Here is a 20,141-nt window from a genome sequence, read left to right as displayed (position 1 = left end):
GTCTTCTTTCCATTGTGCCACCCAGGCACTCAATGCAAGTGCTCTCTAGGCAGTGCTAAACACACTGCTTTAGAAAGAAAACCCTCTAAGTACTTAAATAAGTAGATTCATCTCTCCAGTGACTCCTAAATGGCTAATCCTATTAGCTAAACTTTACTGAGGAGGATGATGTGTTAAATTCTCTATAGGCATTATTTCATTTCACCCTCAAGGCAAACCTATGGGAGTAGTTCTTATTTCTTTCCTATCTGATTGATGAGGGAACCCAGACTCAAAGGCTTCAGATAAGTTGTCCAAGGTCACAGGACTAGAGGGCAATGAACCTGGAATTCCAAGGCCTGACCTGAGGCCCAGCTCTCAACAACTACAATATTCTGCTACTATGTCGCTTCCTTTTCATTCAAAATCTTATTCTTTGTTCTTTGGGGCTTAGGATCACTATACATATAGTCTGTATACCTAATCACAATTAGGGGAAAGGTTTCTGGAAGGATAACTGCAGAGGGCAAAATAGTAACCCACATCATCTCCACAAATTTAAGACCCACTTGGACTACTGATTCCAAAGTCTAGGCCTTTGCTATCCTCACACATAAACTTCTTTTTTTCCAATAATATTAATCACCTCTTTTGTCATGCAATGACACTAAATCAGATTTTTCAAAGGCAAAGGAAGACATGGATACCAGGAATCACTTGGGACCTGAGATCCCTGGGTGGAGAAGAGCCCAAGAGCTAAGTAAATTTTCCACATCAACTGCAATGAAGTTAACAGGGCACAGTAACACAATCTTGTACCTGATACTAGGAAACATGGAGAGAATAGCAGGGAGAGCCAAGGGGAAAATCTGCTGCAGGCCTGAGGTTGTCAAACAGAAAAGAGTGAGGAAAGGATTTCCAGGCAGTCTTCTACCAAGTCATTTCAAAGCCAGTGCCCACCACCAATTAATCAAATGCAAGCCACCCTTGTGAAACATCAGGAAAAGGCGACACAAAGCGCCCCAACACTCCTTCTCGAGTTGCCAGCTTCCACACTCTGTTTGTCTTACTCTTTTCTACCACGGAGGTAAATTCTAAAGGATTTTTCTGCCCAGCCCCCCACCTCCCCCGCGCTCAGGGTTAATCTCGGGGAGGAAAGGATCCTGCTTCATTTGGTGGGGACAGAAAGGGCATTCTTTTTCTTTCAGAACAAGGAAATAGAAGGAAGAGAGCACTGAGGAAAATAAGAGAAACTGGCCTTGAAAGGGGTTTGGAAGGGCACAATTTAGTAGCCGCACTCACCGGGGTGAGACATAGGGATGACCTCATTGCGGGTCCCAGGGAAGTTAAAGATGACGGCTCCTGATGCCCCTCTCTCATAAGCCAGATGGATCTTGTCTGCGAAGGTGCAGCCCCCTCCGCGCTGGATGAGGGCCAGCCAAGAGACTTGCACGGTGCTTCCCCAGTCCCCTGGGACCGTGGGTACCGTGAAATTCGTGTGCGGGTTACAAGCATTGAGCGCCCCGGGTCCGTCAGGCGGTACCAAAACCCCAGCCACAGGCTGGAGCGGCGAATCCTGGCCGTACACGCCCTCCTCGCTCAGCTCCCACACGGTGCGGTTCACTCCGGTGTGTGGAGCCCGCCAGGACACGTTGAGGTACGCTGTCCACACAGCTTCAGCTACTCGGGAGCCGGGGGCACAGGGACTCAGGGCCAGCAGGAAGCACCACGTCAGCAATCGGGAAAAGCCGCAGCCATCGCGGCAGGAGACCCCAGCCCAGGGCGGTGGCCCCATGGCGCGCGCGCTCTGCGGTTCTCTAAGGCCGGTGACACGCGCCCTCCTCGCTCACGTCAAGACTTTGCCCTTGACCAGGTGCGCGACAGGTGGGGAGGAGGCGGGGTGAGATTGGCGCCAGCGGCGAGCTGGGTTGAGCCTAGAGGCACGTAGCTTTCGGTACAGATGTTGCCGCAGATGCAGCTCTTTGCTGCTCCAGTACTCTTCACTGCGGCTGCAGCAGCGTGGGGCTCTGGGGCTTTGGCATGAAGCTCCGCCCAACCGACTGGGGGTAGAGGTGGCTGGGAGGGAGGAAAGGAAACTACGGGATCCGCCTCTTAAAAGGGTAACAGAATGAATAGGCATTAGAGTAGGATCTGAGGCAGTGGCCAGGTGTGTCCAGTGGTTTTAGAGAAAATGCACAGGTGAGGAACTATAGAATCTGCGAACATAAAAATGTTCTTTGGTAACATTCGAATTCGTTCCGAATTTCAGAAACACATTTTTTTTTTAATCTTCGCATTTGTCTGAGGTGCGTTTCAGGCTTACGGTACCAGAAAGTGAAGGTACTTCTAAAAAGCACAGATACGGAGGGTCTGGGTTGTAGTCAAAAGAATTTGATTAGGTGGGTGGTGCTGGGGGCAGGCTCTTTACGGAGTCTCTGAGTGGGGGAGGGGCAGGTATGGAAGAGCAATTTACTTTTTTTTTTTTTTTTAATGAACCTTTCTCCTTTCCTCCTCCAAACAAGGGTCATATCTGTGTATTTCCTTCTTACCCTTACCCCATGCTAAATATACTGCATCGGAGTCCCCCTCAAAAAGTAATCTCAGTCCTCAAAAAAAGACTTATGTTTTCACACATGTCACAACTAAGCATTTTTTCTTTGTCTTTTATGAACCAAGTTTATCCAAATGGATATGTCCGCACAATTCATGACCTTAGGTACTACCGTCTTTTTTCCGTTTCTCATTAACTAAAAGAAGCGTGACTCACCTTGGCAATTTATTCATGGCACTATGACGGAGGACACCCACAAAAATGGAATTTAGCCCTGACTGGTGTGGCTCAGTGGATTGAGTGCCGGCCTGTGAACCAAGGGGTCACTTGTTCCATTCCCAGTCAGGGCACAAGCCTGGGTTGTGGGCCAGGTCACCAGTGGGGGGCACGTGGAAGACAACCACACATTGATGTTTCTTTCCTCTTTCTCCTTCCCTTCCCCTCTCTCTAAAAATAAATAAATGAAATCTTTTAAAAAGCACCAGAATTTATTTATAAAAAATTGTGTATTTATTTCTTACATGTTTAATCTTCAGTCACCTTCAAAGTACTCTCCATTTGGTGAAATACACTTATTGAGACATTTTTCCCACTGCTCAAAACAGCTTTTGAACTCGATTTTGATGCCTTTTAGTGCTTCTGCTGTTTTTTGTTTCACCTCTTTCACATTAGCAAAACATTTCTCTTTGAGGACTTTTTTCACCCAGGGAAACAAAACAAAAAATCGCTTGGGGCGAGATGGAATGTATACAAATGGTGAGGCACAGGGATCATGCTGTTTTTTGCTCAAAAACTGCTGAACGTTGAGTACCGCATGGGCTGGTACTCCAGTAAATCTTAAAAAAAAAATTCACTAAAGTGAATGCAACCTCTCACAACACCACCAGCTGTTACACTGATACAGATGGGTTCCTAGAACACTCACCTAGTGGGGGAAGTCTGTACTACAAGGGGTCTGCCCTCCAGAGATTATTCTGGTTTTCGGGGGGGCCCCTCATATTGCATTATGATTTCTCCTTACTTTGAATGGTCAATTTTTATGCACTTTGTTGGTTATTACATTTAGTAGGTGCTCAATAAATACACATTGGATTAAATGAATTAATATACCTGGTTTCAGATAATTTTTGACCTTGGGAAAATTACTTCTCTGTGCCTCACTTTCCTTATCATCTGTAAAATGTCCCCATTTTAGCCACCTCTTAGAGTTGTTCAAATGATTAAATGAGTTTACACATGTAAAGTACTTAAAACAGTGCTAAGCAGAATGTAAAAATTCTATCTTTAAATACTACTATTAAGCAGGTTCAGGGCCTGATACTTTTGAAATAATCAACTTGTTACTTTGAGATAATAATCAGAGACAATGATGTTCAGAATATTCAGATTTAGACACTTTTTCAGTTCAAAGAAACATAAATTACTTTGTCCAGCCGAACATTTGTTAAATTCCTGATCAACCAATCACTCCCCTAAGTGCAGGCCTGGCATTTACTTAATCAATATTATTCCCAAAAAGTAAGCATGGGACAATTCTGCACTTGATACTTTTATAGCTTGAGAGAAACCTAGTGGAAAGTTAACGTCATAACCAAAAAGCACCTAGAATTCAAATAAATGGGCAATTCTGTGCAACATGAACCCTAGGTGCTGAAAGGGACTTTAGAGGCCAAGGGGGTAGGTATATGGGACCAATAACATGGAACTCCTAACTACTGATGATTTGAATCTCTAAGAGAAAAATTAGCTATGGGAAAAGAAAATGGTAGGATCAGCCACCTCTCAGAAATGGTACAATTCCAAAAATTGTTTGAATTTGTTACTGAAGAGCTTTCAAAATTCAATGTTACCTGCATGACAGTCAACCATATTGTACCATGGAGAAGCAATGTGTTCAAAATAAAAGATATCTTTTCTAAAGTACCTACGAAAATTACATCTGGAGAGATATTTGTTAACTTCACTCATTCTTTTCTCGAACAAATATTTATTGCACATCTACTGTATACCAGCCATGGGCTAAGCATTGGAGTAAAAATTCAAGAAATTTACTCTGCTCTCAAAAAGCTCATGAGTTAACTTTGATGAAACAAACAAGCAAACTGATGACTGCAGTATAGAGTGCTATATGCATATAGCATAAATGCTCTGATAGAGGTATGCATAGGGCAGTAGTGGGTGTAGAGAAGAGGAATCCAACCCAGACTCGGAAATAAGGAAAAGCTTTACAGAGGTTACACCTGTGCTGAGTTTGAGAGGATTAGCCTTTTTAGGCAGAGAGCAGTGCAAGGAAAAGTGTTAAGGCATGAAACTGAAAATCTTGGGTAACAAGCACTGCAGTCTCTATAAACACAACATGGTTGGATGCTACCCAGAGCACAAGAGATAAAGTTCTAGAGGTCCACAGGGGACACTTCTTGAGAGTCCTTTGGGTAAAGCTAGGGAGTTTGGACTTTATCCAAAAGCAAGCAATAATAAAATTAGGGTTTAATAATGGAGTAATATATAATCAGATTTGAAGTTTGGACATTATTATGGCTTCTCTGTGAATAATAGATTGCAGGGGACAAGAGTAGAAGATAGAAAGTTGTTGGCAGTGCTCCAGATGAGAGATGAAGGCTGCCTGAACTAGACAGGTAGTGAGAATGAAGATAAATAGACAATTTGGGAATGTATTTTGGAGGTAGAATCAAAAGGACTTGTTTAGAGAATGAACGCGAGGGAAGCGTTAGGATTTCTCTGAGGTTTTTGGCTTGGAAGACTGGATGACACTTTATTAATCAGAAAGAAGTTTATAAGTGTATAGAGTAGGTAGGGGGGAGAGATTACTTTAATGTTGAAATGTTGATTTTGAGGTACCTATGATGTAGCTATGTAGAACTGTCTGGTAGACAGTTGGATATTCTGGTTACTGAACACCTACTAAGTGAAATACACTGGAGAGTCATGAGTACACAGAGACAAAAGAAACAGTCCCTGCCCCCAATGTGTTCACAGTTTAATAGGAAAATCAGAGAGGTAAACAGATAATAATGGTACAGTGTAATAAATGTTATGACTGAGAAAAGCATAGGATTCTATGGCTACATGGGTGTGGCTGATTCTTTAAGAACAAATAGAATTAACCAAGCAAAGAGAGTAAGGATATGCAGACAAGAAATAGTATATTACACAAGAATGCCACATTCAGTAGTCAAGTATGGTGGGGATATAAGTTGCAAAAGGGGAGCCAAGGAAACTAACACTGGTCGAGTAGGTTGTGCCAGAACATGAAGAGTTTAGAAAACTACAATATGTTAATGAGTATGGCCACAATACATATTCAAACACATTTGCACACATATACATAAAGTAAATATGGCAAAATAATAATTATTAAATCCAGGTGGTGGATATGTAAGTGCTTAATGTACTATTTTTCAATTTCTCTCTATATCTTAAACTTTTTTGAAATGATGAGTTTAAAATTGTGAATTTATATTAAAGTATGTGGAACAAATGAATATGATCAGACCTAGCACTAAATAGATCCCCTGAATTGTATGAGGGCAAACAGGACACAGCGAGACTAGTGAGGAAGCTAACATTCCAAGGACTATTCTGGAGGTCTGGCCCAATTGTGGTGATGGAGGGATCAGACTATCATAGCTTGATGACATGAACCATTAAAATCATCCCATGAATTCCCCTTGCTACAAAGCCATCCACATCAAGCAATCTTCTTATTATCATTTAGCTCCTCATATAAATATGCCTATGGGGAGATAATGCACTGATGGGTAAACACTAGTATCTGGTCAACTTGAAACTTATACTTCTCATTATAAATTAATCAACTAGCATTCTGGCTTATATATTGGTGTCTTGTGAATTTGCGTAAGTGTGAGTCAGTCCTCAGGAATCCTGCTTCTGGTTGCACTTCAAATCAAATCTCAAAGCTTACAAAGCTAAGAACCTGACTGCATCAAAGTTCTTCCACTCTATGAAGAGTTGCCTGGGTAATTGACTTTCCCCAACCATACACCTCTGTCTTGGTGTGATTTCTTTTCATACTGCAGCAGAGCCTGGCTAGGAATGAGGTCTGTTAATGGGAAACAGCAGCAACAGCATCATGGAGCTTATAAAAAGTGAAGAATCTTGGGTCCCTCCTCAGACCTGCTGAATCAGAATCTGCATTTTAATAAGATTCACAGGTGATTTGTAAGTTTGAGAAGCCCTGGGGTAGACTAGAGTATTCCTGATATGTAGCCAGCACCCACCCTCTGCTTGAACACATTCAGAGATTACTACCTCACAAAGTATTACATCTTGAGTAGTATTACACTTTTCATGTAGCAAAGTTCTTACAAGTATTGTTTGACTTTGTTTCAGTCCTTCCTCTTCCTCCCACCTGACTCTTCCAACCCCATGTCTCCAGAGTTTCTGTGCTACTTGTTGACTGTATCACCACCCCGCCAGGGCCTTTGGGTTGAGCAGTTTCCTTGTACCAGGCCTCACCTGATTCCTGGTCCTCAAACCAAATTTACTATATGTGTTCCCTCAGGGTCCTTCTGTCCTTAAGGCTAAGAACTGCTCATTGAGCATTAATTATGGGCTTTGCATGCATCATTTCATTTGATTTTCACAATCATCAATCATTATGACAATTTTCAGAAGAGGAAATTGGCTCAGAGAGAATTAACAAGTTATCTAAGATCATGTAGCTAGTAACAGAATGAGGATTTCAATGCAATTCTGTCTCTAAGTATTAATACCTGAATAGTGATTCAGTATCTTCCCTCTGGAGACTGGCATTTGTACTTCAACATTGCCTTATATCAAAGAAAGTTAGTTCAAGTGAAATGTTTCTTGTATGCATTTCAGGCACTGTGACCAGCAAGGGAGATGTATTTGGGCCAGGAGCCTTTTTGAATTCCTCAAATCCTACCACAAAAGCTAGCCCTTCCAAACGTTTGTATCAGCAATACTGAACAGAAAGCTGTCCTGAGCAATGCATTATCTAATGATTAACTGATAAACAGAGCAGCATCCTGCAGAAGCAACAGCAGGGCACCATTGTGGCCGATTAAGTTTCCAGTCACACTGAGTCTCTGCAGAGGTGCAGAAATGGACTATACTGTTCAGCCTTTAATACATCTGTTAGAAATGAGGCATCACATCTGGCTTCCCACCATTAAGTAAATGGAAAAGCACCATCTGGGACAACTAGTGTCCTGGCATCTAAGCAATGCTGTGGCCACACAACTCGACAAAATAGGTGCAGAGAATGTGTGGAAAAGGGATGACAATAAATGTCCTCTCTATGCAGCTGCTATACAAACACCAAGAAGAAAATGACGGGGGTGTACAGAAAGAAAGCAGCCAAAGAAAACAAAATGAAAAGCCAAATGGGATGCTGCAGCATACTTTCAAATAATATAACATCACTTGTAAATGCAAGTAAACCTTTATCAGCACAAGTAGGTATACAACCCTTAGAAAAAGGGGAATTTTTTTAAAAAACAAAGCTTTCATGCATTCAAAAGGCAGAATTTCAGAGAGGAGCTTTACAACAGTAGATATGCTATATCTGAAACTGAGAAGAATCTTTTCATACCCATAACACTAACAGCTAACATTGAGAACCTACTCTGGGCCAGGTATTTTATACCTATGGCATAAGTATTATTATGCTACATGTTAGAGAAGAAACTGAGGTTCAAATTAAGTAACTTGCTGAGATAACCCAAGGCAACCAAATGACAATTAGAATTTGACCCCCATGTCTTAGTACAAAACTACACTCTTCTCATTACAGCACTTTCCACTCCATACAACACTACCTTCAAAAGCAGAGGTAGGAAGGAAACATATTCAGACATTTCATATGCATTAATTATATAATTTGACTCTTACAATGGGTAATACAATTCTACCATATAATAATTCCCATCTTTCAGATGAGGACAATGAGGCAGAGAGAGGTGTAGTATCTTGCCCAAGTTCACACAGCTAGTAAGTGGCAGAGGTGGAATTCACATGGGAGTATGTTTGACTCCAAATTCTATGTCATTTTCCCTTTGTTGTACTACCTTTCTTACAAGTAGGAAAGAATGGGTGTTTTTCAGCCACATCTAGTAACACATTTTAGCACACTAATAAACCCCTCACTAAAGGGCTCTGCTTTTCTGCTGAACAGCCCCAGAAATTGTAGGTAACAAAGATTATGGGGTGTACACTATTTAGTACAGTGCCTCATCATCATGTACATGTGTCTACATCTTCAGCTGTATGTACTCGCTCACGTGAGAGTGTGGAGAAGAGTGCCTAAACCTGTATTATGTGCAGAAAGGGTGCTTTATGTCCACTGATGAAAACTATTACAGAACGAACTTGTATTGATTGAGGACAATATAGAAAATTTGAGCTAAATTGTGTTGACTTGATTGGTACTAGGGGATCAAGTCAGTTATCTTGAGTTTGGGGAGATGATGTAGGGGATGCCAGATAGCTAAAGAGGAATAAGTGCCGGGGAGGGCCCAAGGCATGGGGGCAGGAATGGCTTCAGGGAAAGGTTAGTCAGGGGAGCTGCTGCAGGGAACAATGGACATGAATGGTTTTTACCCTGCATTGCATTATCAGGGCAATCTACTGGGGAAGCTCATCTGGTCTCATGCTATCTCCTGTCCTTCCTTTTCAGGTTTCTAGTAAGACGAAGATTTCAAAACAATAAAGTATGTGACCACAATAAATTTATGTGCATGTTATTTTAAAAACTTGGGGGAAACTACAAGAGAAAAATGTTTTTTTTTTTATGAATTGTGTCCAACAGAAGACCATGTTTGAGGTTTAATTCCAATCCATTCATACTACTCAGTAGACTAGAGCCACACAACTCCCCCATTCTAGTCTCTGTTATTTTTAAATATGCTGTTGACTGGTCATGTGACACTGAGGAAATTTCTCTTTCTTCTTTATCAACTACAAAATAGAGATAATAATAATGAAAACTTGTATAGATATATTTTGAACCACTTAATCTTCACATTAAAGCTTAACAAATTAAACCGTATATGTAAAATAAATATCTATGATCTTGCCACTGCCCAGGACAAATGAGCTGAAGAAGAAAGTGGGCCTGGCAGGCATTGATATGATCGGTTTACTAAATTAGGTAGGGCTTAAGTTCTTAAAATGCACATGTGCAGTGAGTTTATTTTAACATACAGACAAAATGGGATTCTTTCTTAATAGGAACCAAATTTGATAATTCCCAGAAAAGCTGGGGCTTCTGAAAAACAATTTAAGAATAATCATACTTATATTGTAGTGCATAATCACAATCACTTACTAAGGCCACGGCTTGTCCTTTAGAAGCTAAAGTCTGCCTGAGTGTGAGTAAAAGCAGCCTTTGTATTCCAAGGGGCAAAGTCACAAATTCACAGCTGCCAACTATATGCATTAGGATTAGCTGCACCTGGTCACAGCTCAAAATTGATCAATAACTAGGAGTAAACAAGCATCTGGCAATAAGTGACAAGGTGCTAGCACATAGTTAAAACAACTAAAATCGTCTGGCTTACCACTCATGATTTACACAGTAATTAAGAATTTGGTAACTCTTCTGCTGATGTTGGTCACAGGAAACAGGTAACGGACAAGCAGGTCTTCAACAAAAGGGTATTTTATGGCTACCAAAATTACTTGGTTTGATTTCCCCACAAATCATGCAGTATAGGAACTTTAACAAGGAAAAGTACTAATGGGAACATCAAAAGGAAAAATGCTCAGGTTCCTTGAACTACAGTACACTCTGGAATCCATAAAATCACTCTTCCTTAGCTACTATCTTCCAGTTAGCAGGCGGAAAGTACACATTTATTGCTAAGTTCTCTCTGTGTTACTTAGGGTAGAGATAGCATCAGTATACTTCATGTTCTTCATAGAAAACTAGTTCAGGACATTGCACAAGATCAAATGGACTTAACTGATATATATATATATAGACTTTCATCCCAAAGAAGCAAACTACACATTCTTTTCAAATGCACATGGAACATTTTCAAAGATAGACTACATGATAGGACACAAAACAAGCCTCAACAGCCAGGTGGTGAAAGACAAATACCATATGATCTCACCTATAAGTGGAACCTAATCAACAAAACAAACAAGTGAGCACAATAGAACCAGAGACAAGGAAATAAGGAACAAACTGACAGGAACCAGAGGGAAGGAAGAGGGGGATAATGGAGGGAAGGAAGGGGAATGGTCATCAGGAAACATGTATAAAGGACCCATGGACAAAAACAACATGGGGGTAGATTGAGGGTGGGAGGTGAAGGAGATGGGTAGGTCAGGGGAGAGTAATGGGGGGAAGATGGGGACTGTAATTGAACAACAATAAAAAAAAAGAAAACTAATCAGGAGCAGAAGTCAATGTCTGTTTAATATTCTCGAGGCTGTTAACTCTGGAGCCACAGAAAGCCTTTCACCAGAGGCAATGAGGTGGCTCAGCAATATTTGCTTTTTAGGGGAAAAAAAAGGCAGAAATTGAAATCCTGAAGCTCTTGTTTGTTTGAAGAAGAGGCTTGTGAAGTTTACCTTCAGTTATCCCACCAGTTCATTAAATGTCTTCATTTTTCTTATAAGTGGTGATGTTGGAGGTGTTTAGAACCGTGATGAGATCATATGTTTTGGGCCCTACATGGTGTTTAGGGCACAGCACCCTGATGGTTTTAGGACCTTCTATCTTGTTGGATTCAAGGCAGGATGAAAACTTTTCAGCATGCACATTCCATAAAGCAGGCTATCTTTTATCAGTGCTCTCAGTTATGCTTCACGTAAAGCATTTTCAAGTTCCAAGACAGAGATAATTGTCAATTCCTTAAAAGTAATATACTGGAAAGTGGATTTATAATGACTGCTGATATCCAGCTTTCTTTTTAACAAAATCTTACCCCCTGTCACTGCAAGTTGTTAGGTAGCAGTGAACAAGCAAAGAACAAGCAGACCTTCTGGGGGAAAATGTGGTAGACTAATCCCACCCGATTGGTGCAGTCAATATACAAATTTAGGAATAAGCATTTTTACTAGCCTTGACCCTCTGGGTTGTCTGGCGTACAAAATTGTAAGTGACAAGTATAATTGGGCCTACAGGAATAATATTTTTATCTTTTGGAGTTTCAGTAATTGTTAAAATTTTACCCATTCTCTGATTTATTCATTAGAATAATAAACATTATTAGAACTTCTAATGTCTATACAGTCCTATGATAGAAGAAGATAAAAAGATGAATGCAACAAAATCCTTCCATTAAGTATTTAAGACTGTTGGGGAAATTTGTATCAGGACAAATTTTGTGGGCCCTCTCTTTGTTTTTGCCTACACGCATTTAGATTATCAGCAATACAAGCTTTAACTGAAAGCACAGTGGAATCTCAATTGCCTCCTAATAAAGAAGTGACATTAATTTTTTCTTAGACTATTATAAACAGCCTTCTAATAAATTTCCTTGCTTTTAACCTCTCTCCTACTCCAAGTCATTCTTCATATTACCGTCATATTATACTTTCTAAAACATAGCTATGATTGTCACTTTTCATTACATATTGAATTAAATATAAATTTCTAAATTTGGAAAGCTAGGCCTTCAACAATCTAGGCTTATCTGACCACTGTTCCCTTTTCACTTCCATTGTATCTGACACATACCTGTATTATATATAGCATTTCCATACTATGTTGCATTTATTTATTTACCTTTCTCCTTTCTCCTTTATCAGAGACTGCATTCCTTGAGAGGAGGGACCATGTATTTTTCTTTTTTGTGGCTGAGCTCTTAGCCTGGCACATTAGAGTATGTCTGAAGAGCAAGTAAATTGATAATAAGAACTGGAGGACAGACTGACTAATTTGCTGGCTGGGGGTATGGATTTTTCACTGTTTTTAATGTGTAATTTACCAAGAGTAAAATTCATCCTTTTCAATGTACAGTTCTATAAGTTTTGAGAAAAATATACCATCATCTAGTCACTGCCATAATCAAGATATAGAATAGTTTTATCACCCCCCAAATTCTTTGTGCTGTGCCTTTATAAGCAAACCCTTCCCCCCATGCTTATCTCCTGGCAACCTCTTGTCTTTCCTTTGTCCCTATGATTTTACCTTTTCTAGAATTTCACTGAAATCATTCAGTGTATATTTATTTGTGTCTGGCTTCTTTCACTTAGCACAATGCATTTGAGATTCATCAATGTTAATATGTTGGCATGATATTTAAACAAAAGAGTGGTCAGAAAGATGGGCCCAGTATGAAAATACAGGACAGACTGTTTGCTCTGACTCAAGGAATTAGGTGACACTTCATGGAGAAAGTAACATTTGAGCAGGGGCTTGAGGAATAGGTGGGGCTTTTATAAGTTCACATGGTGAAGTAAGATATTTCAGTAAAGGATGTATAGCAGGAAAAAAAAGCTCCGAGTCAAAACAGAGCAGAGCAGATTTGGAGAACATTAAGCTTGGCTGGAGCATCAGAGGAGTAGGAGGAGGAGACAGGAAAGCAAAGGTAGACTAGGACTTTCTTGACCTCAAATAACATATTTAGGAATTTGCTCTTGATTTGTTAGACAGTGGACATCCATTGCGGGTTTTTGATTCAAGCTGTTTTACAAGTAGAGTAATAGTTTTGCCTGCAGGTAATTTTGCTGCCCTGCCTGAGCTGAAAGGAGACTGCTCTTTGTCTGGGTGAGTATACAAATGTTACTTACCCTCAAACAAGGCAACAAATGGCATCCATCTAAATATATCAAAAGCTTACTTAGGATATAAAATATCTGCACTATTGGTACTTGCTAGAAAATGTATTCATTAAATGCCTGAATCCAATACCCACCAAAGGCTCTTTTTTTCTCCATTCATTTGTATTCTCACAATTCTCTCTATGGTCAAGGTATCAAAACGTCAGCTATTGTGCCTGAATCCTATTTTCTTAGTTGTCCACAGAAATATCTTCACTGGAGTTAGAATTAATATTAGGGCTTCTGTCTTAGCAAATAGGAAATAAAAATTCTGCTTGAACAGCATTTCTTTTCTTAAAACCAAATTATCCACTGATACTATGCAAATTTCTATGTAAAAATAACACATTCCTATTTTGAATGTTTTTCTTTTCTGGGACAAAACCAGATATTTGCCCAAAGAGAATACACAGATGGCAAATAAGCAAATGAAAAGATGTTCAACATTATTAACCATTAAGGAGATGCAGATTAAAACCACAACAAGCTACCACTTCATACCGACCAGAATGGCTAAAAAAAGAAAAAGAAAAAAGGAAAGAGAAAAATAAGACCAAATTATGCCAAGAATGTGGAGAAACTGGATCACACATGCACATATGTTGTTCGTGGGAATGTAAAATGGAACAGCCAATCTGGAAATCAGCCTGAGAGTTTTATTTATTTATTTATTTAGTTAGTTAGCTAGTTAGTTAGTTATTGTTTTTCCATTACACTTGTCCCAGTCCCACTTTCTCCCCATTGCTCTCCCCTGCCCCTCTCACCCCCACCCTGCTCCCACAGTCAAGCTCCACCCTGTTGTCCATGTCCATGGGTCTTTTATACATGTTCTTTGATCAGACCCTTCCCCTTCTTTCCCCTGTTATCCCCTCCAACCCTCCCTCTGGTCACTGTCAGAACTGGAGAGTATTATGCTAAGTGAAATAAGCCAGGTGGCAAAAGAGAAATACCATATGTTCTCACCTATAAGTGACAGTTTCTTATAAAACTAAACACACAACTACCATATGACTCATCAATTTCAGTTATGGCCCTTTATCTCATATAAATGAAAACTTTTGTTGACTCAAACTTGTATATGAATGTTCATTGCAGCTTAATTCATAATTGCCCAAACTGGAAATAACCTAAATATGTGAATGGTTGAACAAACTTATATTGGGTTGGCCAAAAAGTTCATTCATTTGTTCCCCCCCCCCATAACATGGCTCTAGCAGTGCTTACTTGTCTTTAACTTCATTTGAAACAATTTTGTTAGACTGCATTTTGACAGGTGTCATATCAGTGTGCATTTAAAAAAGCTTATCAAAACTGGTGAATTTTTGTGCAGCCATTGTAATATTGAAGATGGAAGAAAGTAAGCAACATTTTCAGCATATTATGCTTTATTATCTCAAGAAAGGTTGAAACTCGAAAGAAAAAGATTTGTGCAGTGTATGGAGAAGGTGCAGTGACTGACTGAATGTGTCAAAAGTGGTTTGTGAAGTTTCATGCTGTAGATGTCTCTGTGGATAATGCTCCACAGTTGGGTAGTCTAGTTGAAGTTGATAGCGACCAAATCGAGAAATTAATTGAGAACAATCAATGTTATACCACACAGGATGTAGTTAACATACTAAAAATATCCAAATCAATAAAGTTATTGGTGATAATGAAACATGTATCTTTCATTTTATGGAAAAAACTAAATGGACTTTTTGGCCAACCCAATATAGCTATACCACAGATACTACTCAAAAATAAAAAAGAATGAACTATTAATATATGCAAAAAAATGGATAAATATTCAGAGAATTATGCTGAGTGAAAAAGGCATTCCATGTATAAAGGGCCCATGGACAAGGACAAAGGGGCAGGAGGAGGATGGAGTGTGGGGGCTGGGCAGGGCAGGGGACAGTAGTGGGGGAAAATGGGGACAACTGTAATGAAACAAAAATAAAAAAATTCTTTATTTATTTTATTATATTTTTTATTTTTTAATTATTTTATTTTATTTTTATTCAGTTACGATTGTCTGCATTTTCTCCCCATCTCTCCACCCCACCCCAGCCAGTCCCACCTCCCTCCCCCACCTCTACCCTTCCCCTTGATTTTGTCCTTGTGTCCTTTATAGTAGCTCCTATAGACCCTTCTCCCCACTATCCCCTCCCCACTCCCCTCTGGCTATTGTTACATTGTTCTTAATTTCAAATAAAGAAAAGAAGCCAATCCAAAAGGTTATATACAATATGATTCCATTTATATAACAAGTTTGAAATGAAAACATTATAGTAATGGAGAACATATTAATAGTTAAAGAGTTAAGGAGAACAGATTAATGGTTCTCAGGATTAAGGAGAGGGTGTGGGGTGGATTATGTGTTGCTAAAAAAGGGCAACTTAGGAAGACCTGTTGTGATGGAACTTTTCTGAATATTTATTGTGGTGATATCACATGAACCTACACATATGACAAAATTGCATAGAACATGCAATTTGTAAAACTAATAAAATCTAAATAAGGTGGGTGGGTTGTATCAATGTCAATCTCCTGGTTGTGATATTGCACTATACTTATGTAAGGCGATTCCATTGGGGGAAACTGGGTGAATGATATGTAGGATCTCTGTTTCTTACAATTGCATATCAATCTACTTAAATCTTAAATTAAATTTTTAAAAAGGGGACTATGTGTTGGTTGTAGAAATGTATAATATATTACTTGAATTTAACTTTAAGAAATCATTTAAAAAATCTAAAATTATAGAGAAAGATAAAAAAGAAAATTGCATTAAATTATCGTGAAAATATGGAGAAACTAATCACATTCACATACATGAATTATTTTGAGAAATTAATCTATTTGATTCTATTTTTAATTATTTTATTGTTGTTCAATTACCGATGTACCCATTTTCCCCCCATTACTCTCCACTTCCCTACCCACCCCAACCTCAGACATTCAATCCTCACTCCTGTTGTCTTTGTGCATGGGTCCTTTATACATGTTCCTTGTCATGACACTTCCCATTCTTTGAACTGTTAACCCTCTCCTCCCTCCACTCTGGTGACTATCAGTTTGTTCCTTATTTCCATGTTTTTATTTCTATTTTTCTCATTTGTTTTTTTGTTTGTTGATTAGGTTCTACTTATAGGTGAGATCATATGGTATTTGTCTTTCACCACCTGGCTTATTTCTCTTAGCATAATGCTTTCCAGTTCCATCCATGCTGTCGAAAAAGGTAGGGGCTCCTTCTTTCTTTGTGCTTCATAGTATTCCATTGTGTAAATGTACCACAGTTCTTTGATCCACTCATTTACTGATGGGCACTTAGGCTGTTTCTAGCACTTGGCTACTGTAAATAATGCTGCTATAAACATTGGAGTACACAGGTTCTTTTGAATGGGTATTTCAGGATTCTTAGGGTATAATCAGAACAGTGGAATTGTCAGGGCAAGAGGCAGTTCCATTTTTAGTTTTTTTGAGAAAATTACATACTGTTTTCTATGGTAGCTGTACCAGTCGGCATTCCCACCAACAATGTACTAGGGTTCCCTTTTCTCCACAGCCTCACCAGCACTTCTTTGTTGATTTGTTTATTATGGCCATTCTGACCGGTATGAGGTGGTATCTCATTGTGGTTTTAATTTGCATCTGTCTGGTGGCTAGTGATGCTGAGCATCTTTTCCTATGTCTCTGGGCCCTCTGTATGACTTCCTTGGAGAAATCTCTGTTAAACTCCTTTGTCCACTTTTTAAAATATTTTATTTATTGATTTTTAGAGAGATGGGAAGGCAAGGAGAAAGAGAGGGAGAGAAACATCAATGTGTGGTTGCCTGTCATGTGCCCTCTACTGGGGACCTGGCCCGCAACACAGGCATGTGCACTGACTGGGAATCCAACTTGTGACAATTTGGTTCACAGCCCACACTCAATCCACTGAGCTACACCAGCCAGGGCCCTTTGACCATTTTTTTAATTGGATTGTTTGTTTTCCAAGTGTGGAGACATGTGAGTTCTTGATATATTTTGGAGATCAAACCCTTGTCTGAGGTATCATTGGCAAATATGTTGTTTTTTAAATTTTTTATTGTTATTCAATTACAGTTGTGTGCCTTTTCTCCCCATCCCTCCACCCCACCACAGCTGAACCCCCTTCCCTCCCCCACCTTCACCCTCCACCTTGATTTGGTCCATGTGTCCTTTGAAGTAGTTCCTGTAATCCCCTCTTCTCAGTCCCCTCCCCACTCCCCCCTGCCCATTGTTAGATTGTTCTTAACTTCAATGTCTCTGGTTATATTTTGTTTCCTTTTTTCTTCTATTTATTATGTTCCAGTTAAAGGTGAGATCATATAGTATTTGTCCCTCACTGTCTGGCTTATTTCACTTAACATAATGCTCTCCAGTTCCATCCCTGCTGTTGCAAAGGGTATAAGCTCCTTCTTTCTCTCTGCTGCGTAGATTTCTATTGTGTAAATATACCATAGTTTTTGGATCCACTCGTTTGCTGATGGGCACTTAGGTTGTTTCCAGTACATGGCTATTGTAAATTGTGCTGCTATGAACATTGCGGTGCACAGGTTCTTTTGGATTGGTGTCTCTCACCATTCCTATTCAACATAGTATTGGAAGTCCTAGCCACAGCAATCAGACAAGAAAAAGAAATAAAGGCATCCAAATTGGAAGGGAGGAAATGAAACTGTCACTGTTTGCAGATGACATGATAGTGTACATGGAAAATCCTATAGACTCCACCAAAAAACTACTTGACCTAATAAATGAATTTGGCAAAACAGCTGGATACAAAGTCAATACTAAGAAATCAAAGGCATTCCTGTACACCAACAACAAAACTGCAGAAACAGAAATCAGGAAAAAAATCCCATTTGATATAGCAACAAGAAAAATAAAGTACCTAGGAATAAACCTAACCAAGGAGGTAAAAGACCTGTACTCAGAAAACTACACAACACTGAGGAAAGAAATTAAGGAAGACAGAAACAAATGGAAGCATGTACAATGCTCATGGATTGGAAGAATTAACATCATCAAAATGGCCATACTACCCAAAGCAATTTATAGATTCAATGCAATCCCTATTAGAGTACCCATGACATATTTGACAGATATAGGGCAAATATGTTTTCCCATATAGTTTGTTCTCTTTCCATTTTAATGCTGTCTTCTTTTCTTTCAAATCCTTTTTATTTTTTTAAATTTTTATTGTTATTGAATTACAGTTGTGTGCCTTTTCTCCCCATCCCTCCACCCTACCCAGCCAAACCCACCTCCATCCCCCTCCTCCACCCTCCCACTTGGTTTAGTCCATGTGTCCTTTATAGTAGTTCCTGTAAATCCCTCTCCCCACTCTGCCCTCTCCACTCCCCTCTGGCTATTGTTAGATTGTTCTTAACTTCAATGTCTCTGGTTATATTTTGTTTGCTTTTTTCTTTTGTTGATTATGTTCCAGTTAAAGGTGAGATCATATGGCATTTGTCCCTCACCGCCTGGCTTATTTCACTTAGCATAATGCTCTCCAGGTTCATCCATGCTGTTGCAAAGGGTATAAGCTCCTTCTTTCTCTCTGCTGCATAGAATTCCATTGGGTAACTGTAACATAGTTTTTTGATTCACTCATTTGCTAATGGGCACTTAGGTTGCTTCCAGTACTTGGCTATTGTAAATTGTGCTGCTATGAATATTGGGGTGCAGAGGTTCTTTTGGATTGGTGTTTCAGGGTTCTTAGGGTATAAAACCATCAGCAGAATTTCTGGGTACAAGGGCAGTTCCATTTTTAGTTTTCTGAGGAAATTCCATACTGTTTTCCACAGTGGCCTCAGCAGTCTGCATTCCCACCAACAATGTACTAGGATTCCCTTTTCTCCGCATCCTATCCCACATTTGTTTGTCGATTTGTTTATATTGGCCACTCTGACCGGTGTGAGATGGTACTTCATTGTGGTTTTAATTTGCATCTCTCTGATGGTAGTGATGCTGAGCATCTTTTCATATGTCTCTGGGCCCTCTCTATGTCTTCCTTGGAGAAGTGTCTGTTCGAGTCCTTTGCCCATTTTTTAATTGGGTTGTTTGTCTTCCTGGAGTGGAGTTCTGTGAGTTCTTTATATATTTTGGAGATCAGGCCCTTGTCTGAGGTATCATTGGCAAATATGTTTTCCCATACTGTTGTTTCTCTTTGTGTTTTAGTGCTGTTTTCTTTAGCCATGCAGAACCTTTTTATTTTGATGAGGTCCCATTTGTTTATTCTTTCCTTTATGTCCCTTGCTTTAGGGGACGTGTCTGTGGGGATGTTGCTGCCTGAAATGTCTGAGAATTTCCTGCCGATGTTTTCTTCTAGGACTTTTATGGTGTTACAACTAATATTTAAGTCTTTTCTCCACTTTGAATTTATTTTTGTGTGTGGTGTAAGTTCGTAATTGAGTCTCATTTTTTTGCACGTAGCTGTGCAGATCTCCCAACACCATTTGGTGAAGAGGCTATTTTTATTCCATATTATGCTGCTGTCCTCTTTCTTAAATATTAATTGAGCATAGAGACTTGGGATTATGTCTGGGCTCTCTATTCTGTTCCATTGTTCTATGTGTCTGTTCTTATGCCACTACTAGGCTCCTGTGATTACAGTGACCTTGTAATACAATTTGATTTCAGGTATTGTGATCCCTCCTTTGTTCTTTCTCAAAATTGCTGCAGCTATTCAGGGTCATTTATGGTTCCATATACATTTTTGAAATATTTGTTCTATATCTGTGAAATATGTCATTGGTATTTTGATAGGGATTGCATTGAACCTATAAATTTCTTTGGGTAAATTCGAGTAGATTTTTGGTGGAGTCTA

The 20,141-nt window shown here is 39.5% G+C and overlaps 1 protein-coding gene across 2 annotated transcripts in view; it reads right to left on the bottom strand.

Annotated features, from left to right (window-relative positions):
• RNF128 (ring finger protein 128) overlaps positions 1-20,141 on the bottom strand; it is a 119,607-nt gene that overhangs the window by 60,692 nt on the left and 38,774 nt on the right. Inside the window, exon 1 of one of the 2 annotated variants that reach the window (XM_024551647.4) lies at positions 1,282-2,006. The exons of the other annotated variant lie outside the window; for it this stretch is intronic. Coding sequence (XP_024407415.2) covers positions 1,282-1,774 — 493 coding nt within the window. The 5' untranslated portion in view covers positions 1,775-2,006. Of the gene's footprint in view, positions 1-1,281; positions 2,007-20,141 lie in introns of those variants that run through there. 2 annotated transcript variants of the gene reach the window in all.

The sequence above is a fragment of the Desmodus rotundus genome, chromosome X (assembly GCF_022682495.2).
Source record: "Desmodus rotundus isolate HL8 chromosome X, HLdesRot8A.1, whole genome shotgun sequence".
In the NCBI taxonomy this organism is placed as follows: domain Eukaryota; kingdom Metazoa; phylum Chordata; class Mammalia; order Chiroptera; family Phyllostomidae; genus Desmodus; species Desmodus rotundus.
The sequence above is the reverse complement of the archived record's forward strand: the minus strand, read 5'-3'. Positions and strand labels throughout refer to the sequence as shown.